The sequence below is a fragment of the Meriones unguiculatus genome, chromosome 11 (genome assembly GCF_030254825.1).
Source record: "Meriones unguiculatus strain TT.TT164.6M chromosome 11, Bangor_MerUng_6.1, whole genome shotgun sequence".
In the NCBI taxonomy this organism is placed as follows: Eukaryota; Metazoa; Chordata; class Mammalia; order Rodentia; family Muridae; genus Meriones; species Meriones unguiculatus.
In genome coordinates this window covers 99947986-99973674 of record NC_083359.1, presented here as the reverse complement: position 1 = coordinate 99973674, position 25689 = coordinate 99947986, and the positions used below count along the sequence as shown (strand labels likewise).

The window sequence follows — 25689 nt, the reverse complement described above, 5'->3', positions numbered from 1 at the left end:
AGAAAAACAGGAAATCCTAGACAATAGAACCACCGGAGGAACATACAGGGAAAGGACAATATCTTGCTACTGAGCAATATTCATGTGTACTGCAGACCTCTCAGCAGCTTTTCCAGTTAAGTTAGTTAGATTTGCTAACAAAAATATTTCCTCTCATTTGCAAACACTGATAGGGCTGAGGATGTAGCTCAGTCGAGTGCTTGCCTGGCACTCACAAATCCCTGGGCTCAATCACTAGCACTACATAAACTAGGATCTAGAGTTCAGAGTCATCCTCAGCTCTATAGTGAGTTTAAGGCCATCCTGAGCTGTCTCAAAACAAAAAGTTGTGGTGGCACACGCCTTTAGTCCCAGCACTCACTTTGGTGGCATAGACAGACAAAGCTTTCTGAGGCAAGCCAGGGCTACATAGTGAAATCCTATCTCAAAAAAGAAAAGAAAAACAAACAAACAAAACAAAACAAAAAACAAAATGCCAATGAGATGCCTCAGCAGGTAAAGGCACTTGCTACCAAGCTTAATTACTTTCAGTTCTTCATCAAAATCCGCAGAGTAGAGGGAAAGAACCAAATTGCAAGTTGTCTTCTGACCTCTCTGGGTGCACACATAATCACAGAGTAAATAAGTAAATGTGAAACTGTGGTATAAACTCTTGGTAAGACTTAAAAGGTCTTTTCTGAAGCTATTTTTCTGTTAGTTGTTCTAGAAAGGAAGGGAGGACAGAATGGGTTTCAGGAATCTTCTATTTAAGTATGCTTGTACACTCAGAGGCTGAAGTGGAAGCAAGGAAAAAGAAAAACAAAAAAAAACCATTGAACCTCCCCATCCTCACCTTCAAATGCCAAAAATCAAAATTAGGAAAATTATACTTCAAAGAAACAAATAGTTAGAAGTGTCACAAAAACAGAAGCTGTAATTAGTAAGTTTGTCAGATGTCTAAGGTAACAACTCTCTGCTGGGATAGCAGGCATGTAATACCACCCCCATTTTCATGTGGTGCGTCGAACTGAACCCAGAGCTTTGTGAAAGCTAAGCAACTGCTCTCTCAACTGAGCTACAGCTTCAGCCCTGAACGTCTATGTCTGTGTCATCAGAGGCATCAGACTCAGAGAGAAAAGGAGTGCTGGACTCATACATCTAAGTGCCTTCTGAAGCTAGTCAGCTCATCTTCCTGGTTTTTGCTTTTCATGAGATTTAAAGAACGACATCTGGATGGACAAATATATATGCTAAATAAACCACTACCTTTTGGTCCATTTTCCAAGGCTTCTTCTGCAGCTTCTGGCTCAAGTTCTTTTTCAGAATTGTCAGTGTGGGTTTTGGCCTGTCCGTTAACTGACATCATTTCACTTGCTCCAGTTGTGTTCACTTTTGATGATGTAGGCAATGAAGCCCCAGCCACTACTACTTCTTGTTGCTTCTGTAATGCTGCCTACAAATTGAGAAAAACTTAAGGTTCTCTTACCGGAAATTCTAACGTCTGCATAGGAGTGAAGTCTGGCATTGTCTGTGCTACACTAAAGCATTCAAAGAGATTACTCACCCACCTTTACCAGTTTACCATATCTGTAACAAATATCAGTAACACCAACTGACCGCTAAACATGATTAAACCATCAACCTCGGGTAAAATCACTAAAGTCAAAATTAAGTATACTAACATACCACTTCTAAATTAACTGTTGAAATTAAGAGCATGTACCACCAGGCCCATCAGTGATCTATATTCTTAAAACTGAACAGAAGAATATGTTTTGTTTCATTTTTACTAAAATTCAACCATAGGCAGGGCATGATGGTGCATACTATTAATCCCAGCCCTCAAGAGGCAAAGTCAGACAGATCTCTGTGAGTTTGAGGCTAGTCTGGTTTACAGTGTACCAGGCCAACCAGGGCTACACAATGAAACCCTGTCTTTCAAACTATACAACTGGGTATGTTGAATATGCTTGTGCCCAGCAAAACACTCAAGAGGCCAAGGTGAAAAAAATAAAGAAAACAAAACAACAACAAAAAGATACTTAAAACCTCCCTAGCCTCACCTTCAACTACCAAAAATTAAAATTAGGAAAATTATACTTCAACGAAACAAATGGTCCCAGAAAATTCACAAAAACAGAAGCTATAATTGGTGACTTTGACAGATGTCTAAAGTAACAAACAAAACCCTCATATATGAACAACTATTCTAATATAGACAAAAATATTCACAGATCACAAATTTAAAAAAAAATTAATTTAGGTTTTATGGTGTTAAAGACCAAATCCAGAGCCTAATATTAGCTCCAGCAGGTGCTCATCTACCCCCGGCTCCAACAACCAAAAAATTTTTGTAGGTATATATATGTATGTATTCATGAATGTATGTATATATGTGTGTGTGTATTTTTAGGTTTTTGTTTCCTTGTTTTGTTTTTGAGATTGGGCTTCATTATCCCAGGCTGCCACCTCTATACCTGCCTCCCAAGTGCTGAGAAGGCATGTGCCACCATATCCAGTCTAAAATTTAATAAAACTATCAATCAAGTTGTAAAGAAATGCTGATCTAGCTGGGTGGTGGTGGCAGTGCAGGCCTTTAACCTCAGCACTTGGGAGGTAGAGGCACGTGGATCGATCTCTGTTAAGTTCCACGTCAGCCTTGTTTACATGGTAAATTCCAGGACAGCCAGAACCACATAAAACCTGTCTTAAACAACAAATAAACAAACCAACAAAAAACACCCCACTGATCTAAGAGTTAAGGGTTTTAATAACGAAGTTAGCGGTCAAAATATTTTCTCACTTAAATGTTATCCTGGTCTGGGTACAGTATTGCACACCTTTAATGTCAACATTTAGGAGCTGAGGCAGCAGGACCTCAAGCTTAAAGCTAAACGATCTTCATAGCAATGCAGGGAAGAGAAGCACAAAGAAAAGAAATTTGCTAGGTCCACTGGCCTAAGCCAGTGATTTCAGATACTTTGAAGGCTGAGGCAGGAAGATTACAAGTTCAAGAACAGGTTAAGATACTAAATGTAAGCCTGGGCAACTTAGTGAGATCCTGTCTCAAGACACAAAGAGAGTTGGGAACACAGCTCTCAGTGGGAAAGCACTTGCCCAGCACCCACCTTTTTAAACTGGGTTACAAATCCATACAGGCGCCATATAACTGACTGTGTCAGGGGTCATGAAACCTGCCTGTTCCTGAATGTACACGGAATACAAACTCATTCAAAATTCGAGTATAATTAATCGGAGGTGTTTCTGACACTGCTCTACTCAGTTGCATCAAGGCAACTCCCACAAAGTCTTGGTTCTGAACACACAACACGTATACTTTGCCAATGGCTGTCATGACATACAATACCAATGATACATACACCTTGGCTCAAATTTAAGATTATTTTATGTTACAAACTGCAGTGTGTTCTTCTGCACACACAAAGTTTTCTGTACTTATAAAAACACAATAGCTTACTTACAGAAACAAAAGACAATACTTTCTGCTGTCATTCCTCAGCATGTAAACTATCAAGTTAGTATGTATTTAGACTGTAGAAGCTGAAGAGAGTTCAGTGGCTAAGAGCACTGACTGTTCTCACAGAAGACCCAGGTTCAGTTTCCAGCATCCACATGGTGGCTCACAAGCACCTGGCATTCAAGTTCCAGGACGTATACGTGCACAGACTTACATCCAGGTGAAACACTCATACACATAAATAAATCTTCCAGAAAAAAAAAAAAAAAAGTATCCCCAATGGTTGGCAAGATGACAAGTTAGCTTTAATTATCAACTTGATACAACCTAGAATCTGCTGGAGAAAAAGTCTCAGGGAATTCCTGGTTACACTAGACTGTCTTTATAACATCAGCTGATGTGATGCAGCCCATTGCAGGCAGCACCACTCCCTGGGCAGGGGTCTTGAACTATGGGAGTGGAGAAACCCAGGTGAAAGTAGCATCTATGCCCTCATCCTCTCTGCTCTTAACTGTGGAGGTGATGTGATAAGCTGTCTCAATGTCCTGCTGCTGTGACGTTCCAAAGTGAGGACTATGACTTGGAATTGTGAGCTAAAGTAAACTCTTTCTCCCTTAAATGTAACCCTGTCAGGGAGTTTTATCACAACAGAAATGAATCTAGGGTAACATGTAAGAGTGCTTGCTGGCAAGCCTGCTGACCTAAGTTTCATCTCTGGAACCCACATGATGGAAAAACAACTGGCTCCAGCAGGTCTACATGCATACCATGGCAAGGGCAACCTTCTCCTCTGCACACACACATAAAATAAGTAACATGTTTTTTGAAATGCCCTAATTCAAAATGGGAGAGTTAAAAAACAACAACAACAACAACAACAAAAACGCCTTTAACCTAAAGGACACCAAATCAAGATGGGAGCAGGTATGAATGCTGCTTTAAAACCTGTTTTGTAAAGGCGGGCATGTTGGTGAACACCTTTAATCCCAGTACTTTAAGGCCAGCCTGGTATACACAGAGAGTCCAGGACAGCCAAGGCTACACAGAGAAACCCTGCCTCACCCCACCCCAATTATTTTACTTTTAACTATATGTATGTATGTGGGTATGTACGTGTAGTATGGGTGCCTGCAGAAGCCCACGATGGGGTGTTTGATCCCCCAGATGGAGAGTTACAGGCAGTTTGTGAGCTATGTAACGTGGGGGCTAGAAACTGCAAGATTAGTACATGCTCTTATCCAGTGAGCCATTTCTCCAACACCCTATTAACTTTTGGAGGAACTAAAATTGAATCCTAATATACATGGAGAAAGATATACAAATACAGTGCTTGCCTAGCATGCATGCAATCCTGTACTCAATTCCCATCACAAGGGTGGTGATCTAAGCCTGTAATCCCAGCACTCTATAGAAGTAGAAAGATATGATGATCAATGTCAGTCTTGGCTGCATAGTAAGTCTGAGGCAAGCCTAGACTACATGAGACCCAATTTTAAATAGATGTGTGCAAATTATAAATTATATAGCTTAATCAATTTTCATGTATCAAACATATCCATATAACCATCACCCAGAACAAGAAATTATTAATTTATCCCAGAATCCTCTCTAGTATTCTCCTCTAGATACCTTCACCCACAGTATTTTTAGTTTTCTTTGCCTACCTCCCCCCCAAACAAAACAAAACAAAACAAAACAAAACAAAACAAAACAAAACAGGGTTTCTCTGGATAGCCCTGGCACTTGCTCTGTAGACCAGGCCGGCCTTGAACTCCAAGATTCACTTGTTCTGGCTCCCAAATGTTGGGATTAAAGGCCTGCACCACTACCTCCCAGCTGCTTTGCCTACTTTTAAGTTATATAAACAATTGTGTCAGGTGGCAGTGGTGCGTACTTTTAACCCCAGTATTCAGGAGGCAAAGGGAGGAGGATCTCTGAATTCCAAGTCAGCCTGATCTACAGAATGAGTTCCAGGAGAATCCCCCTACCAATCAACTATCTATCTATCTATCTATCTATCTATCTATCTATCTATCTATCTATCTATCTATCTATCTATCCTATCTGTTTTTCAAGACCCTGTCTTGGGAGGTAGGGAATTTACCTTTTACACACACACACACACACACACACACACACACACACACACAGTCTCACTATGCAACCTTGGCTGACCTTGAATAATCTGTATAGACTAGACTGGCCTGAAACTCATATATCCAGCAGCCTCTGCCCTCTTGCCTCCTGCCTTCACCTCTCTGCCTCTGCTTCTGAAGTGCTGGGTTTAACACCTCTCTCTGCCACCACATAAAACACAAAATTTTAAAACATACTCTAAGGCTTGGATACTAAATCACTTCAAAGGAAAAAGCAGCAGCTATTCAGAAAATGCATACAACCAAAACAAGTCAGTAAATTCAAAACATCACATGATGGTGAAGGAGGAGAAGGCATTCTTGGAGCTAATTTTAAAACTCTCCAGTAAAATCAATAAACTCCCTTCTCTGGAACTCACCGCCCAGGACTTTTTTTTATTAGATGCAACAGGCTGCAATTACTTATACAACTCTCTTTTTTAAAAACAAAAAACATGTAATTTGGGGAGAGTTTTAAAAGCGCAAGAAAGTCTGATGTGGTGTATGCTTGTAATCCCAGTCACTGAGAGATAGGGTTTGAGTTTCAGCCTGGGCTACATAAGAAGGTATCGCTGATGCACACCTTTAATCCCCAAACGCACGAAGCAGAGGCAGGCGGATCTTGAGTTTGAAGGCTAGCCCAGTCTGCAGAGTTCCAGGACAGACAGAGCTGCTACACAGAGAGCCCCGGTCTCAAAAGAAACAAACAAACAAACAAGCCACCAAAAAACAAAACAATCCCCAACAAAGAACAAAAGCAAAAACATACAGGAACAGATAGGCAACAGACATCTAGGCAACTACAACTATATCCACAGAAGAACAAGCATACAGTGTTGTTCAGTATTTATATAAAAGTTAATACTTCCGAGTAATAAGATTCTGTTTCTTCCTTCCCCTTATGTAAAATTCATTAGTAACTGTTAAAAAAAGAACTTGAGTGGTAATGAAACGGTGAGGCTGAATTCTCAGGTAGCCTATTATCCTTATCTATTCCCAGAAGCAACCAATTAGATAGCGTTTCGTCATACTAATTCCAACTTCTACTTCTGATTCCATTTCTCGGATTTATCTTACCAAAACAACTTTCTCCTCATAAAGTGACAGCAGCCTATAAACAGAACAGTATATGACAGCAATCTCAATGCTTATCAACTAAGCAAAAAAAAAGGGGAAGGAGGTTAATATACTAAAGTAGAAAAAGGCTACAGAGTAGCATCTCCCAAAAACGATGCTTCCTCTCATGGGTTTTATAGAACCTCTTTCTTTTTTCTTTTTTCCCCAAGACAGGGTTTCTCTGTGTAGCCCTGGCTGTCCTGGAACTTGCTCTATAGACCAGGCTGGCCTCGAACTCACAGAGATCTATCTCCTCCTGTTCCACCCAGCTCCCTTTTTTACTTGGAGATGGAGTCCTTCAAAGCTGCTCAACTACCCTGAACTCTCAGCCACCTGGGCAGTTGGTACTACAGGTTTACACCATCAGTCTAGCTATTAACTGCTCTTGCCTTTATAACCCTGTGAGGTTAGGAACCTATCTTGTGTCTTATTCACCCAGAACGGAGAAAAAGCAAGAAATCAGAGCTAGTAACATGCCAGAAAGTCAAATGATAATGGCAGAGCCAGGACAGAATCCAAGTACCAGACTCTCCATGTCTTTCAGTCGAACCATTTTCTCCGGTATTTTTGGTTGTGAGCCTCCAGCTCAAACTACCCAAATGTTGAAGCAAATATTTAGGAATGGAATTTTGAAGGAGGATCTGGTCAAGCTCTGAGGAACCAGCCTGTCGTCACCTTACGGGAAGGGAATCCACTCCTTTAAACTGTTTGATCCTGACCAGTACATGTTCTGCCTGAACAATATTCCTACTAAGACTAGCTACCCAGGTCCTCACAGTCCCAGGGACACTGTTACAAGCCATACCAGACTCATGGTTATGATCTAGACTTATACAACTCCCACACGCCCTTGTAACAATATAGAAATTCATCCTCTGACGTTCAAGATCTTGTACTTTCTTTTGTAACTGCCAACACAATGCTAAGAAGACTACTTAAATGATTAGCCAAAGAGTTACTTTATACCTTAGGCTAGCTAATGCAAAATTCATTCACCACTGTTAGAAAAGAACCTGAATGCCATGGAAACACACCACCTTCTCTCGAGCTGGGGGCATACCTGTTGCTGTGCAAGCTGGACTTGATACAACTGTTGCATGTACTGCTGGTAGTGCTGCTCCTGCAGCTGGCGGATGAGGATCTGCTGCTGCTCATAGTTCCCTGGATACTGCTGGGCTGCATACTGCTGGAACTGCACGGCAGTCTGCGAGTTTAAAGCTGCCATTATCTGCTGCCTAGAAACATTAATAAATACGTGCCAGTCTAATGACAGGAGACCATTCATAACAAAATAAAATGTCCTTCTTTATTTTTATAGCTTATAGCTTAAAATGACTATGCTAATAAAATATACCAAAAAGAGTATGTTCCAGAACCAGAATATATAAGGAAAAAAACCTGACCTCTAATTTTTTATTTAGGTTTTTCAGGAAAAGTTGGAATGGAGAATACTATGAACATCACCATCATCAACATCCTCGTAATTAACATTTACTGTGCTGTATGTCTTGCACTGTTTAAAGCATTTACATGTACCAACAACACACGTAGTCTTTGACAACACTATAAGGTTGTTCAGTAATTGCCAAGATTCTACTGTAGCTAGATTCAAAAGCCAGGACTCAAACACAGACAGCACCAATTCACCCGATGCTAAAGACATGGACCGCCACTGGGCATGGATGGGCACTTGACTCTGGCTAAAGTTTCTCTACCTAAACATGCCAGAACAGCACAGATGCTACTACAGGCTCTGTTAAGGATGAATAAAACCAGTGACAACCTGAAGGTCTGTCACCTTTTATTTAAAAGTGCCTTTATGAAGAAGCGCTGCAGGAAACAGTAGCTGCTTCGTTTATTCATCCCCCCATGGGCTCATATTACACAGCCAGGCTGTTTCAGACTCAGTCTCTGAAGTGCTGAGATCACAGCTGTACACCACTGCACCTTGTTTGGAGAGAGCAATTTTTTATTGAATTATTACATATTACTTTTGTTTTCTTTCAAAGAAAACTACATGATTCAAAGCTGCTCTGTAACTACTTATCAAAAACTTCAAATCTATTTATTAAGAAACAGATAAATAAAGCAAAAACCACACAGACTCCTCACTAAAGTGTGGCACTGGGCTCATCTAAGGTTTTCAACTCAAATCCAAAAGACAATGGCATTAAAAATTTTGCTCTGGAGGGAACAAGTCAGGAGCCTGACACAGAGGACCTCTGAAAAGCTCTGTCCTGCAGACTATCAATGTAGATGCTGAGACTTATGGGCAACCTTTGGGCAGAGTTCAGGGAATCTTAGGAAAGAAGTGGGAAACAGTAAGATCTGGAGAAGACAGGAACTCCACAAGGAGAGCAACAGAACAAAAAAATCTGAGCACAGGGGTCTTTCCTGAGACTGATACTCCAACCAAGGACTATGCATGGAGATAACCTAAGACCCCTGCACAGATGTAGCCCATGGCAGTTCAGTATTCAAGTGGGTTCCATTGTAATAGGAACAGGGACTGTCTCTGACATGAACTGATTGGCCTGCTCTTTAATTACCTCCCCCTGAGCGGGAACAGCACTACCAGGCCACAGAAGAAGACAATGCAGCCACTCCTGATGAGACCTAACTGACTAAGATTAGAAGGAAGGAAAAGAAGACCTCCCATATAGTGGACTTGGGGAGGGGCATGCATGCAGAGGATGGGGGAAGGGAGGGGTTGGGATGAGAGGAGGGAGGGAACCACAGGGGGGATACAAAGTGAATAAAGTGTAATTAATAAACAAAAAAAAAAAGAAAAAGAAAAAATTTTGCTCTGAAGGCTGGAGACATGGCTCAGAGGTTAAGAGTACTGGTTGCTCTTCCAAAGATCCTGAGTTCAATTCCCAGCAATGACACGGTGGCTCACAACAATCTATAATGAAATCTGGTGATCTCTTCTTGCATGCAGGTGTACATGCAGACAGAACACTGTGTACATAATAAATAAATCTTTAAAAAATGGTTTTTTTTTTTTTTTGCTTTGAAGCAGCATGAAGACATGGGTTAGTTTGAGGCTAGCAACTACTAAAGGTTGTTCTGAGAAACTAGCTAGAAACAATGAAGAGAGCTCAATGTATCTCAAGTTCTCTGGCTTAATTTTTCCACTATGCCACCCTAGGAATCCCAGGTCTTCTATGTGTTTTCCTCTTTACACCGCCAGCTGCCCTTTGAAAAGCCAGGCCTTTTGAGGCAGCAGCTAAATGAGGAAGTTTCAGCTCTCATGTCCTACACTAGGTCTGGGAACGGCTACCTGATATACACTGGGTTAACAGGCTCTATGTCCTCAGAATTTGTAACCAGGTCTCAGATTCTAGTAGGTCTCTCAGACACATGGAAAATATATCACAAAATTCCAGGTGAGACAGCCTTGTGTAAGACAAAGTAGACAGAAACTGTAGGTAGCAGTAAGAATGCAGAGACGGGGCTGGAGAGATGGCTCAGAGGTTAAGAGCACTGTCTGCTCTTCCAGACTTCCTGAGTTCAATCCCCAGCAACCACACGGTAGCTAACCATCTATAATGAGATCTGGTGCTTTCTTCTGGCCCGCAGCACACATGCAGACAGAACACTGTATACATAATATACTGGACTCAAGAGAAAACAACTGAGCAACCTCAACTGCTGCTTCTAGTCTCTAGGCTTTACAAGCTAACTCCAGACTTCAACATATTATTTTCTGATAAAAGAAACACACATCACTGGTAAAAATGAGAAAGAACCAACACAAGTCTACCTCACAAGCAGTTACAGGAACATTCTATGACACACACGCGAAAACCCAGGACAACAGGGTAGCAGCCTAGTTCTCACTTCTGAATAAAACCAAGCAACAAGCTCACTTTTGCTGCTCCAGCCGAAGCCTCTCTTCTTCTATTCGCCGCCTCTCTTCTTCCTCCCGCCGGAGTCGCTCCTCCTCTTCTTGCTTCCGCTTCTCTTCTTCCTTTTGCAGACGTTCTCGTTCTTCCTCTTCCCGCTGCCTTCGCTCCTCCTCCGCCTTTCTACAGGTTCAGAGCAAAGACAATGAACTCTGCACAGTAAATCTTACTTCTAAATCATTTAATTTCCTTTCAGAAACGAAATCTTTTCAGAGCATAGCAATCTGTCAAAATTTAAAACACAAACTTCCATATGGAAGATTTAAAATATGGAATCCATTTCATAACATACATGACTACATCAAGAATAATTAGTACATGGGGGCTTTCAGTCTTTAATGAAAAACAAAAGTAAGCAAGAATCAAAAAAGGCAACTTTCCAAGACATTACATTTGATTCAACAATGTACTATAGTATATAAATCAATTTTCTATGTTATTCCATTTTCAGTAAGTATCAAGTCTTAGCCTGGCATGGTAGTTCTCAAAACCAGGGAGGTAGAGGCAGGTAAATCTCTTAGTTCTAATCCAGCCAGAAATACACAGTAAAACCCTACCTTTAAAAACTGGACTGGGCATACAAGGTGTGGTCACAACACGCCTTTAATTCCAGCAACTGAGAGGCAGAGACAGGCGGACCTCCAAGTTCGAAGCCAGCCTGGTCTACAGAGCAAGTTCCAGGACGGCCAAGGCTACACAGAGAAACCTTGTCTTGAAAAACCAAAATAAAACAAACAAACCCGCCCCTCAATAAAATAACAAGGAGAGGCAAAAGATGGTTGTGTGGCACCATGCCAAGCTAAGATCTAATTCATAACGACAACAGAGAATCTCAGAAACACAGTGAGCTCAGTAATATCTACTCCAAATACTGGAAATAATAAGCTATTTAGGATCCAAAGCCAATATGCATTTCCATGCAGCACAGCTAAAAAACACAAAAATGGAATAGGAATTACTCTAGAAGACAGAAGCATGTATGTCGGACTAGAAAATGGGAGTGGGGGAGGGAGTGGATGAATTACGGCTGAGCTTGTTAAAAGCTTACTGTATAGGACAAAAGTTATTATTGTATAGGACTACCAGGCACGGTAGTCCTCATGTATAATCCCAGCACTCAGGAGCCCAAGCTGGCCCACATGCAAACCTGTCACTGCTGCTGAAGATGGGTGGTTCATTTTAAGAGCTACCATGTTTCCCTCCAAACTTATATGACAACCTGTTCACATGAGTTCTGAGGAACAAAATGGAGTAAGATATCTGATCTAGAACACATGCTCCAAACCGCAAAAACATCAGCGTACAATGGCCCCACACTGTATGCCACCCTGCCCTGTAACATCACCTTCTTTTTTCTTCCTCTTCCTTCTCTATTCTGTGGGATGCGACATATGCTGAGAGGAGAGGGCAACACCTATTTAGAAGCTTCACAAACTCTATCATGGCATCCTCTTTGGACATGTTTCCCAGGGCTGCCCATTCTCTCCTACAAAGAATAAAAAGAACAGTTACCTTCCTTCCCTTAACAGAATGAGATTCTCTTTCTTTTTTTTTAAGATTTATTTATTTCATGTATATGAACACCGTTTTCATGCACATCAGAGAGGGAATCAGATTCCATTACAGACGCTTGAAAGCCACCATGTGGTTGCTGGGAATTGAACTCAGGTCCTCTGGAAGAGTGACCAGTCTCTGAGCCATCTCTCCAGCCCCAGAATGAGATTCTTATTTTATCAAACTTACATATGAAAAATACTCAATGAAGTATGCTTTTACTAGAAGGAAAAAGTTCAGAACTGTAGTTTCAACAAACCTACATTGACACATTAGATGCCATAAGCAATCCAAAATAAAAAAGCACGTTGATGATTCACACTTGTCAAAAACAATCTATATTTTATTTTCTTTATATATTTTAGCTTGAACTAAACAAAAATACTCCATTTTCTGGCACAATTCTGTATGTCTCAATAAGGAAATCAATAGTGTTTTAGTTTTGTTTTTTTTTTTTAGTTTTATGTCTATGATTATTTTGTCTGCATGTTTATCTGTGCACCATGAGTATGCCTGGTGCCTGCGGTGCTTGGAGGACAGAGGGGGCATCAGGTACTCTGAAACTCAAATTATAGATGGTTGTGGGTGCTGAGAATCAAACCCAGGTTCCCCTGGAATAGCAGCTAGTGCTCTCAACAGCTGAGCCATCTCTTCAGCCCCAGTAGAATGTATTCTAAATGGCTGCCTTTAATATTATTAGAAAGAGTCAGAAGAAATTGTACTTGTGTTATGTTCATAACTAGATAAGTACACAGCTTCTATAGTAGGATTTAGAAGCCATGAGCAAAATGGATGTTATGCTAAGCTAAGAAGTACATTCAGTTGTTATGCTAAAAGAAGTTAACCACATACACCTTAAGCAATCCACATTATACCTCTTTCTAATATCATTATTAAGTCTACTAAATAAGAAAAGTTACCTCCTATCATTCCCCAATACATCAAAGAATCCAACCTCAGGGCAAGTGTCTGGGTTATATGGGCCCAAGAGAACTTGCTTATGTAGTGCCACAAACTTCAGTTTTTCTTCATAAGTTGGATGAAAGGCTTTGCCATCTTTTACTGAAAGAAAAGAAATTTAAAGAAAACAATTGATATTGGCAAAATACAGTTTCCAGCTTTGCTACAGAGTATGTCAATAACTGCCTATAAAAGATAAAAACAGTTGGTTAAGATTGCTATTTATTAATTTTGTTTGTTTGAGACAGGTTTATCCACACAGCCTTGACTGTCCTGGACTCACTTTGTAGAGTAGGCTGGCCTCGAACTCACAGCAATCTACCTGTCTCTGCCTCCCAGAGTGCTGGGATCATAGGCATGCACCACCGCACCTGGCTCTTATTTACTAAATTTCAATTTGTACTAAAATACAAATCCTTTATAGATTTTATCTTCTTCCTGCTCTTCATTTGTTTCTTTTTTTTTTTTTTTTTTTTTTTTTCCCTTTAAATCAGGTCCTACTAATGTAGCCCCGGGTGCTTTCTGGCCTTTTATGCAGCCCAGGCCTCAAATTCAGTCCTCCTGATTCAGCCCCTAAATACTGGATTGCAGGCATGTGCCACCACACCTGCTTGAATTATTATTATTTTGCTGTTGTTACTGAACAACTATTATTATTTATGTTAAAGCTATATTAAGAAAAAATACATCTGTCAGCTGGGTGGTGGTGGCGCACGCCTTTAATTCCAGCGACTTGGAAGGCAGAGGTGTGTGGATCTCTTTGAGTTCGAGGCCAGCCTGGTGGTCTACAGAGTGAGTTCCAGGACAGCCAGGATACACAAAGAAACCCTGTCTTAAAAAACTAAAAAAGTGTTACACTGGGTCTGGTAAAATGACAATCTTTAAATAATATAACCCCTATCGTGATACATTCATATAATTTTTATTGATTCCAGTAAAAAAGAACTACCAAAATTAAAAAACCCAGATGGCAAGATTGCTCAGCAGATAATATGACAACCTGAGTTTGGTCCCCAGAATCCACATAGTAGAAGGAAAAAAACCTATTCTCTCAAGGTGTCCTCCGACTACATGTCATGACAGTGCCCCCAACTGATAAATACATAACTATAAAAAAATAAGTATAAATAATGGACAAGTTTCATCTATGTATACAGCGGTAATCAAAATAAAATTACTTAAGAGTAAGATCACAAAACCAAACAACAAAACACAACAAAAGCCAGGCAGTGGTGGCGCACACCTTTACTCCCAGAACTCAGGGGGCAGAGAGGCAGGGGGATCTCTATGAGCGTGAAGCTCACAGAGTTTGAGAACAGCCAAAGCTACATTAAAAAACAACAACAACAAAAACCCTGCCTAAAAACACATCAACTAAATAAATAAATAAATAAAAGACAAAAGACAGAGCTTGCCAAGAAACATCTAAGAGTATTCAACTTCAGTAATCAAAGAGATTGCAATTAAAATCACTGTATACCAACACCCCATTACCACCAGAATTTAAAAAGCTAGACATTATCAAGAGTTGATTAAAAAGGGGGAGCACGGGGGGGCTGAAGAACTGGCTCGGAGGTTAGGGGCACTGGCTGCTCTTCTAGAGACCTGGGTTCCATTCCCAGCACCCACAGGGTGGTTCACAGCCATTTGTGACTCCAATTCCAGGGGTCCAATGCCCTCCTCTGCTCTCTGTGGGCATCAGGCGTGCGTGTGGCACACAGACATAAGCTCAGGCAGAGCACCCATGTATAAAGGCCAAGTGCCACGCGGCGTGCGGCACACCTTTCACCCCAGCACAGGGGGCCTGTGAGCTCTGGGCCAGATCGGTCTACACAGTGAGTCAGGGCAGCCAAACTACAGAGTGAGGCCTTGTCTCGGAAAAAAAGCAAGTGGTTAAAAAAAAAAATCAACACTACACAAATATTACATCAATTCTAAACCCTGCCCCATATACAAACACGCACACCACACACATACACACACTGCAGTCTTTAGCATCTCTACAGTGGAATTGGGTTTCAAAACACACCGTACATGGATGCAAAGAAAAAGATCTCAGAGAGTCACAGCAAGCAGCTGTCATAAACAGAGAGGACCAGCAGTGGTTGTCATTTATTCCCTGTACTATTAACCACCACAGAAGATGTAGGGAGGACCTAACTGTTGAAAGGAAAAGCTTCTGGAGAAGAGAACTTTACAAAATTTCCCGTTTGGCTTTTCTCTCAGCCTCTGATTTGCTCTGCTTGTCCCCAAACGAACTCCAGCAATCTTTTCTAACCTTCTGGCTCCTTCAATCTTCACTTGAGTTCTCTCTCCTCGATCTGTCTCTACTAGTGTCCCGGTAAAACTGTTTCTCTCTCTGTACTGCCCCTAAAGTAGCTTCCCTTTCCTTTTGCTTCTTAGGAGAGTTGGGCGTATCCTATTTTGTTAAGTCTTTCTCTGATTTGTCACTGTTAGTGCCACTCAATTAGACATCACTTTCAAACAAGAATGCTTCCTTCTATAAACTAACTTTACCTTCATTGTTTGGGATTAAAGGCGTGTACCACCATGCCTGGACCTAAGCTTTTCTTTACCTGAAACTCAGATCTGCTTGCCTCTGTCTCCTGGACTAAAGGCATGTTTGTATTACAGCCAGATCACACAGACCTAGAAGATCTTTGGATGTGATCTCTTTCCAGCTGGATCACACAGATCTTTGGATGATCTCTTGCCAGAACAGCCATGTTCTGAATCAACATTCCTCTATACCCTTTAACCCTACATAATATCTTTTTAACATTTACTCAATTTAAGAGCCCTGTAGACAGATCATCAGGCCACATCCCAGTAAATTATTGCCTTTAATCCCAGCACTCAGGAGGCAGAGGTAGGCAGATCTCTGTAAACTGAGGCCAGCCTGGTCTACATACTGAGTACCACAACTGCCATATCTACATAACAGAGATCCTATCTAAATAATAATTTTTAAAAGGTTTATTTTTTTTGTGTATGAGTATCTGTATGCATGTATGTATGTGCACAACATTTGTGCCTCATACCCAACAAAAGTCAAGAGAGCACTGTATCTCCTGGAAATGGAGCTGGGTAGTTGTGAAACACCACGTGGTACTGGGAGCAGTAAGTACTCTTAACCACTACGCCATTTCTCCGCCCCCATTCTCACTTAGTTCTTTCAATACATTTAAATTTTTTCTTAACATGATAATGCTTTAAAAGCCAACTTGGGGATGCCTATAATCCCAACACTCAGGGAGGCAGAGGCAGGCGGATCTCTGTGAGTTCGAGGCCAAACTGGTCTACAAAATGAGTTCAGGACAGCCAAGGCTACACAGAGAAATCCTGTTTCAAAAAACCAAAAACCAACTTGGGGGCTGGAGAGATGGCTCATGGTTAAACAGCACTGGTTGCTGCTGTTCCAGAGAACACAAGTTTGAATCTCTGCATCCACATTCTTTTTCTGCCCTCTGCAGGCACCAGGAACCAAGTGGTACACATACATACATGCAGGCATACAAATCTAAATCAAACAAAACCAACTTGGATCTTTCTACTAGTCCTTAGTATTTTCATGCCAAAAATATTCAGCTAATAAAGTAACACAGTACTTTTGAATTCTTTCCCTCACTGTAACACCAGAAATAGGGATTATCTATTTACTATAAGGATTATCTATTATCTATAGGAATTATCTATTTTCACCTCCTGCAGTGGGAAGAATTGTCTGAAACCAGACAGAGACCCAACCTTGCCTCTTACAAGGAATAACTGAGTGGCCTGGACAAGGTCCCTCAACTAATGGATGCAGATTACATTGAAGTCTCATGGGGGGAGGACTACATAAAATAGTGTGTATGCAGCATCCACCTAACATCTAGTAAACATCTGCTCTGTAACTACTGACAACATTAGTTTGAAGTCATAAATTAATGCAACCAATCTGCTAGACTAATGTAGTACAGCAATTAGAGAAAATATCTAAACCCGGAATAACTCAACAAAAACAAAATATAATTCCCCAAGTTTACTCCATCCCGGAAGTATAAAGCTCTAGAATTCTTTAGGATCATAACATAAAAAGCAAAGAAAGCCCAGCTTAATCTTGCTAAAATAGAATTAAGGGCAATTTCTTTCCCCCTTTGAAAAACCTTCCCTGGTTCATCTAACAAAAAGACTAAACTACTTATAACTTCATCTAGTCCTTCCAGGATCTGAATTAGGTTTTCTCCTCTCTCCCTCAAACTACCTCCTACTTGCCACTTCCCAGGTACATATGCCTGGTTCTATGCCCTCTCCGCTGTCCCTTTTTAAAATGGCACTATTTCCTTCTCTGCAGTTGTGAACTGGCCCTTTAAGTCTTCCGACTCCGTGCTCCTCAAGAGCAAAGAGGACTGTACCATTCATACAGTAGTACCCCAACATTAAACCTTATCTATAATAAAGGTACAAAATCCCCTGACATTTAGATAGTAAACCACTAAGGGGCATTTTCACCTATTATTTCACACACCCCAATCCCTGCGGTGGAACTCAGGGCCTTGTTGTGTATGCTATGTGATGCCTGCGGAGCAAGCACTTCTCACTAACGTATACCTGCAGCCCACCACTTCACCTTCACTTTAGGAAAAAATTGATAGCTGTTGACACAGTAAACTCATCACTGGCCTATGATCATCACTATGATCCAGCTTACACTGTCACTGCTTTTCTTTCTTTCTTATTGGAAAAGGGAGGGGGCAGAATCTCATTTATCTATTCCAGAGTGGTCTTGCACTCGCTATGTAGCTCAAGAGTGACCTTAAACTTCAGATCCACCTCCTGAATGCTGTGATTACAGGCCTGCACCACCATGCTTTGCTTCTCTGGTGCTGGTGATGGAACACAGGACCTAAAGCCACATAGGCAAGCACCCTACCACCTGAGCAACATCCAGGGCTCCTCCAGCTGTTTTCAACAGTAGATAATCTTGCTTTCAAGATTCATAGTTAGTCCATGGGAAAAAAAGTCATTAAAATATTTGTGAGACACTGGCACAAAACCATAAAACACATCTGTCTACTGGACACAACTGATAAAAACATGGATGTAAGGACACTACTGATAAAAACATGGATGTATTTTGCTACAAAAAAATACACTAAAATGATGGCTGGAGTTGGGAGAGATGACTCAGTGTACAAAGCACTTGCTGTACAGGCATGAGGACCTGAGTTCAGATCTCCTAAACCCACATGAAGAAATACATGGTAGAGAACATCTATAAACTCAGGGCTCTGACGTGAGAGAGGTTAAGACAAGAACCACCAGAAGCCCATGCGGTGGGTAGGCTGGTACACAAAGCAGCAAAGAAGATCCAGTCTCACTGACCATCACACAAGGTTGTCCTGTGACCTCCATACACAGAAAATGCACATACACCCACCCACAAAGAAACAAAGGCAGCATTGCTGGATTCACCCATTTCTGTTAATTCCGCCTTTATATCCTTTTTCTCCTTCCAATTAGTGCCTGATACACTGCCAGCCTTTCATTATTATCTCAAATAATAATCCACAGAGAACACAGAAAGGTAACTTGGAATAGCTAAATAGCTATTCTAAGTGCCTGGACACAGTCTGAGCACCATTTAGGAACTGAGCAAACCACCCTTACCACTGCACTTTCTGTAAGGTGACTAATAACGTAGGCCCTTCAATATGGGTTCCCTGAAGACTCTTGCCTCCCAAAAGGCAATTTGAAACAACCCATTTAGACCACTAAACCTTAAATGTGAGTCATCTTGTGTTACTAACTCCCCAAGCCAACTGGTAACACAGTAAAGGCTGAACTTGTGCAACGGAAATGAACAGTTCGAGGGTAAACTTTTTAAATTAAAAAAAAAAGTACAATAAATATAAAACAACCATTTAATGTCATAAAATTTCACTAGTTTGCACAATTAAAGTTATTTTAAAATGAAATTATTTTAAGAAGGATTACTACAATGAATAACAACTTCAGCTGGTAAAATATGTAATCTGAAAGTACATTCTCCGGGAAAACTGTCATAAATATGCTGTTCTGGAATGCTTCTGGAACCTAGCAACCACTTTTTAACGTTTCATTTGCACTTATCTCTTTCTCTTTGCTTTCCCACTAAAAACCTAAATACCTTTAAGAATCGGACTGTCAAACTATTTCCCACTAACCAAATCTTGACTTTATCTCCACTTTTAACTACGTGAATCACCCAATTTAAAAAAGAGAAGAAAAAAGGAAGAAAAGCACCACATACAATTTTGTTTTAAAAAAACAGTTATTTGTGCGGGGGGTGGGGAGTTTGAGAATGAGAATTTTTGGAGCTTACTCTTCAGAATTCACTTACAAGGTAAAAATTCATAACTACTTAGAAGTTACTAGATCATGTCCACTGTTTACTTACACAAGCAAAAGGGAATTAAATTAGCATTTTATTTTATCTTTTACCATCAGTCCTATACATAATCATGGCTTTCAAGGCTAGAAAAGGTATGTGGGGACCCATATACAATTTTCTTCCACTAAGACAGCTTTTAAAGAATCTCTTTGATGTGGTGAGTCATGGGAAATGGGGGGGGAAATGGATGAAGAGCAAGAAAAAGGAGAAATCCATCCCAGAATAGCCCCTGGAAGCGCGCGCTCATGCTCCCACTCCAGCTCATGGAAACCAGAGAACTTAAACCAGGTACAACGCCCCAGCAACCTCAGGAGACGCGGGCTGCTATACCCGGGTTCCTGGTCCCTCAGGGGTGTGACCGGGGGCCACGACCGGTAGTGACAAACTCTTGGTGCCACCAAGGACGGAGCCGCGCTCCGGTCACCCCCGGCCTAGCTCGGGTGGGTGGGGCACGCATGGCCGGCCCGCGGCCCCGCAGAGGCGAGTGACCCGCTCACTTTTGAAGAAGCGCAGCGCCAGGCCGTACAGCTCCTCCAGGCCGAAGCCCCAGTGCTGCTCCATCCGCCGCGCCTCCTCGGCCGCGCCCTCGGCCGCCGCCTCCCCGGGCTCCCGCGGCTGCCCCGCAGCGCCCGGGCCCTGGCCAGCCCCGGGGGGCGAGGGCAGCGGCGGCGGCGGCAGCAGCGGCGCACCCTCCGCGCCGGGCCGCTCCTCCGAGTCCGGGCTCAGCGTGAGGCCGTCGAGCGACACCTCGAGTTGCTCTACGTTCAGCTGCGCCGCCATCTCCGCTCGCAGCGCCTCCTCGGCGGGGGACAGGCGGCGGCCACGTATCGACTTCCTGCTGACCTCTCACCTCCGCTCGCCGACACCGGAACTTCCGCTGCCGAGGCGGCTCGGGCGTGAAGGGGCCCGGCGCCCCGCCCCCGGGCCTGTGGGTCACGCCCCTCCGAGTCTTCCGCTCGCTGGGGCCCCCACGCCCCTCTTGGAGCTCTCCCCGACCCGCTGCCGGGGCGGTTCTCCCGGGGCGGGTCCCGCGGGGGTCGGGAGGGTCCGCGCTGGTGAGGGGGAGCACACGCCGCCGTCCGGGCGGTGGCTGAGCACGCGTCCCGGGGTCGGCAAAGCTCTCTGCGCGCTCGTTTCACCTAGTCTCCTGCACAGCGACTCTGAGGAGATGCTGAGGAGATGCTGGGCAGACGCCCGTCTTTAAGTGGAAACCGGCATTCCTCCCCGAGAACGTGCGACCTCTCTTTCCCTTAATTTATGTTCGCTCCGCCAGGGGAGGGAACGGTTGGCTGCGTGTTGGCTATGTGGTTCAGGCTGGCGCTGACCTTACTCTTTAGCTCAGCTTGGCCTTTTGTCTGTCCTACCTCAACCTCCCAAGTGCGTTGACTACAGGTGCGCGCCACCAGGACCAGCGTTCAGGACAGCGAGAGGCCAGTTCAGCTATCCACGCTGCGAAAGTATAGGGTCAGAGGACAGAATCTCAGCGGCGCCGGGTTCAGGAAAGTGCGAAGGTAGCGAAGGAGAAACAGTCTTGAGAGGACACAGCGGTCTCTTTGTCTGTTCTTGATTTTGATGCAGGGTTGAGAGCTACATGGCCCTGGCTCGTCTGGAACTCACTGTGGACACAGAGATACACCTGCCTCTGCGCCCGGGTGCTGGGGGTTTTGGTTCCGTCTTCCAATCATTAAAAGTGAAAAAATAAATAATTATGGGAAGAAATTGCAAGCTTTTTGTGTATGGTAAACTGAGCAAGCGCCCCAGCCAAGGACTGTTTTATTGACTTGAATGACTGAATGACCGCACACTTACATTACAGGCAGTACCAGTTTAGCCCACCACATATTTAAGGACTAGCTTGTTTATCAGGTACTGTGGAAAATACAAAGGTAGCAGTGTCCAACCCCAAGGCATCATGGTCCAGGAGGTGAGCCCGTGCCAGACACTGTGGTAGGGTCAGGCTGCTGGAAGGTACTGCTGCATCAGTGACCTTGAGCAGGTTCCCTAACTTTGGATTCCTCTCTACCTCTGAGTTTGTTGAAAAGACTGCACCGATGAACCTATGTGTTAGTATGTTTTTCAAGAATGTACGGGAAATCACTAGACCTACTAGTCCCACCTCGAAATTTCTGTCACCTCTGTATAGTGCCAACCTGGAACCAAGACTTTAACACGTGGGCATTGGGGGGACATTACATTCCCAAAATACAGCAATATGTAAAGCATTTAGAAAGGGGGCGGCGTTATGCCTGTAATTCCAGTACTCTGGAGGCAGCGACAGGACAGCCAGGGCTACACTCAGAAACCCTATCTTGAAACAAAACATAACAAAAAACCAGAAAGGCCCTGCTGGTTGATAGCTTTCAATATAATGTGGTCACTACTAAATGCAACATTAAAATACACAGGATAGAGTCTGCCCTTGGATTTGAATTGGTATTCTACTTTAAACTTTAATTGGGTGTATACTTTAAATTTGAACCATTTGGTGGCATGTTAAAATTTAGATTTGTTTTGTTTTTTTCGAGACAGGGTTTCTTTGTGTAACCTTGGCTGTCCTGAAACTCTGTAGGCCAGGATGGCCTCAAACTCATAGAGATCTGCCTGCCTCTGCTTCCCGAGTGCTGGGATCAAAGGCCTGCTCCACAACCAGTGGCAAAATTGTGACATCATCAGGTTTCTGGCTTACCTTAAAATTAAGCAATCTAGTGATTGTGAGCCTAAGACTGTTAAGACTGGTGCTTAATGACATTAGTCAATGCTATGAAGAGGTCTTGCAATGAGACCCAAGTTCACAGCCATGCCTGTCCTATGTGACAAACACTGTCTAAGCCATTATCACAGGCCATAAACATGACAGATTGATGTTGTTAGGTCACTTAGTCTGTTTGTACACTGTAACTACACACCCCAGGCTGGGTGGCTTATAAGATAGGTTTTTTTTAATATTTTATGCATTTATATTAGTGCTTTATCTGCATGTTGCACCTGCATGTTAGAAGAGAGCAGTTATGGGTATAGATGGTTGTAAGCCACCATGTGGTTGCTGGGAATTGAACTCAGGACCTCTGGAAGAGCAGACAGTGCTCTTAACCACTGAGCCATCTCTCCAGCCCCCTGGGTGGCTTATAAATAACCATTCTTTGTCACAGTTCTGACAGGCGAGGTGTTCAGGATCAAGATACTGGCTGTTTTGAAGGCTGGTTGCTGTGAAACGGTTTCATCCAAGATTAAAACCTTCAGTCCTAGGGGAAGCTCAAGCAGGAAGGTAAACAACTGAAAATGGCTTCAGAAGTTCCCGAAACTGACCAGACTCGATAGGCTCCTCCCTGCCAGAGTGAACAATAAAAGCCGAGAGTTCCCTTCAGGTCAAAATAGATCTGAGCTAGGAAGAAGACTCTCAGACACCCTGCGGAATCAGCTGCGGTGTGCAGAAGGACCCTCTTAGGCTGTGCAGTGGGCTCCAGGTCCCCAGCTTTGTTGGCCGTCATCGGCTGGGGCGGGCTTTGGTGACGCAGCTGTCTCTGGGTCGTTCCTGCTCCTATAGTAACCCCTCACCCACATTCGTGTAACTAACCCCAGTGAACCTCATTAGTTCCCAAGTTGGACTTTGGTGGTATCGTACTTTGGTCTGTCCTGGGCTCCCCATCTGGGGTGAGTCACACAACACTGGTGAAGGCCCACTTGGTGGTCCCTGGGCATCCATATTCTTGCTGTATTCATTCTCACTGGTAGGAGAAACGGGAGTTCTTTGGGACCTCTAAATAAGGATGATTATCTCATTTGGGTGATACCCTTATGAGCCAGCCTCCCCAACACTCAACCTTTGAGTGCCATTACGCAGGGGTTAGATTTCAACATATGATGGGGGGGGACATGGCATTCAGTCTAAAAACACCACAGCAGGTGTGTGTGTATCTGTGTGTGTGTCTTATGGCTTCTTCAGACAGAAGAAAGAGGCTGGGCATTGTGGCAAATAGCTGTAATCCCGGCACATAGGACCAATGCAGAATGCAGAAGGACCAAGAATTTAAGGCCATCCTCTGCTACATACTAAGTGTAAGGCCAACCTGGGCTCCTTGAAGCCGTCCTCCCCCTCTCTCTTTACACACTGCACACACACACACACACACACACACACACACACACGCACGCCCCTGCCTCACTATCATTATCTAGAAGGAGAACTCATTTCTACCCTGGTTTTATCATGCACCATTAGTGGGTTTAGCTTAACTTATCTGTTCAGAAGTGTTCCAGAAGCTCTACTAGATAAGTGATAAGATGTCGTTTCCCAGTAGCTGGCACTGTTCCTCTCTGCCTGCTTGTACAGAACATTCTCTCTCCCCCACCTCTCTCTCTCTCAACAGCTTTCTTTCAGTGTATCTCCAGCTGACCTTAAACTCACTGAGTACCCCAAGCTGGTCTCAAACTTAGGCAATCCTCCTGCCTCCGCCTACTGATTGCTGGTGTTACTGGTGCGTGCTACCACACACTCCGTGCCGTTCATTCCCTCTCTTCAGCCCTCCCTCCCTTCCTTCCTTCCTTCCTGCTTGCTTTCTGAGACAGTCACACGTAGCTCAAACTAGCCTAAAACTTGTATTTATTGAAGCGTGGCACTGAACTATGCTTTTTACTCATGTGTATATGACAGGAAGCATGATGAGGAACAACTTGTTCTCTTCTTCCACGTGGGGCTCAGCGGTCCAGCTCAGGTTGTCACCCTTTACCCACTGATACATCTCACTGACTGGCTCAGCATGAAACCCCTGATGCTTGTTGCCTCTGCCTCCCAGACTTGTGCCACCATATTCAGTTTTTGTTTGTTTGTTTGTAAACACGGTCTCATCCAATTCATCCAGGCTGGCTTCAAACTTCTGGGCTCAAGTCATCCTCTTGCCTCTGCCTCCCCAGTAACTGGGACCACAGACTACAGTCATGGTACTTGGCTCAAAACATTGTTTTTGTTTTAAGGATTTGAGGTTTTTTATTTGTTTACTTATGTGTATGTGTGCGGGTGAGGGCCTGAAGAGGCCAGAAGAGGGTGTTGGATCCTTGGGTTCCCTATGGCTGGAGTTTCAGGCAGTTGTGACCTGTCTGACGTGGTTGCTGGGAACTGAATTAACTCTGGTCCTCTGTGCAGTGCCCTAGCTGGCCGAGCCATCTCTCTAGCCTCTCCAAACATTCGTAAAAGCCACGATCCATTACAACATTATGGATTATTTGTTGTTGCTTGAGACAGGGCAGCCCTGGCTGCTCTAGAACTCGTCCTTAGACCAGGCTGGCCTTCAACTCACAGAGCTCTACCTGCTTCTGCCTCCAGAGTGCTGGGACTAAAGGCGTGTACCACTGCCCGGCCTCATTATGGATATTTTTTTCATTTTAAAATGTAAAAGTGATGACAGGCATTGTAGTACAGTCCTTTAATCCCAGCACCCAGGAGGCAGCGGCAGATAGGTCTCTGTGAGTTGAAGGCTAGCCCGTTCTACATACTAATTCTACTTTAGCCAAGGCTGCCTACCTGTCTCAAGAATGCAACAAAACCAAAACCACAAAAGGAAGAGGAGGAAGGGAGGTAGGAAGTGGATAAAGGGCTTTTTTCTTTTCTTTCTTTCTTTTTTTTATAAAGGGCTTTTTTCTAGCGCTCCATTGGAGATCTCTAAGGCCAAAGCTTAAGCCTCAAGGTCCCTCTGCGCCACCTGCTGGCCAGCGGCGGAAGTGCTGCATCTGCTGGGCAGATTAGAGCTGTCAGACCTCCACTCCTGGTGGAAGAAGACAGGTAAATCTGCGAGGAGAGGCCAAGCACTCTCTGCTGTGGACATAACTGGGAGCCAAACAAGCCCAGGCAGGCACTGGTCGGCCCCAGGCAGTCTCTAGGGAGGACATTTTTCTAAATGTTCCTAATAAGAACTAACGTTCAACAGGACATGGTCGTAGGATTTAAACTTCTCTGTGTGTGCGTGTGTCTGTTGTGTGTGTGTTCATTCGTGTGCATGTGTCTGCGTGTACGTCTGCGTGGATATGTGTATGTGTTGCATGCACAGGGATGTGTGAGGGGTGCACACTGGAAGCCAGAGACGAGCATAGCGTGCCCTCTTCATCACTGTTGACCTTTCTCTTTGGAGACAGGGTCTGTCTCCGCACCCG

General features: G+C 43.4%; 1 protein-coding gene across 1 annotated transcript in view; it reads right to left on the bottom strand.

Annotated features, from left to right (window-relative positions):
* The window catches only part of Acbd3 (acyl-CoA binding domain containing 3), a 29373-nt gene extending 8975 nt beyond the window's left edge, over positions 1 to 20398 (bottom strand). The window contains exons 1-6 of the mRNA XM_060364818.1: positions 20043 to 20398; positions 13091 to 13232; positions 11962 to 12102; positions 10581 to 10739; positions 7769 to 7943; positions 1246 to 1432 (exon numbers count right to left, since the gene is read on the bottom strand). Coding sequence (XP_060220801.1) covers positions 1246 to 1432; positions 7769 to 7943; positions 10581 to 10739; positions 11962 to 12102; positions 13091 to 13232; positions 20043 to 20325 — 1087 coding nt within the window. The 5' untranslated portion in view covers positions 20326 to 20398. The remainder of the gene's footprint in view (positions 1 to 1245; positions 1433 to 7768; positions 7944 to 10580; positions 10740 to 11961; positions 12103 to 13090; positions 13233 to 20042) is intronic.
* Between the last annotated feature and the right edge of the window lie 5291 nt (positions 20399 to 25689).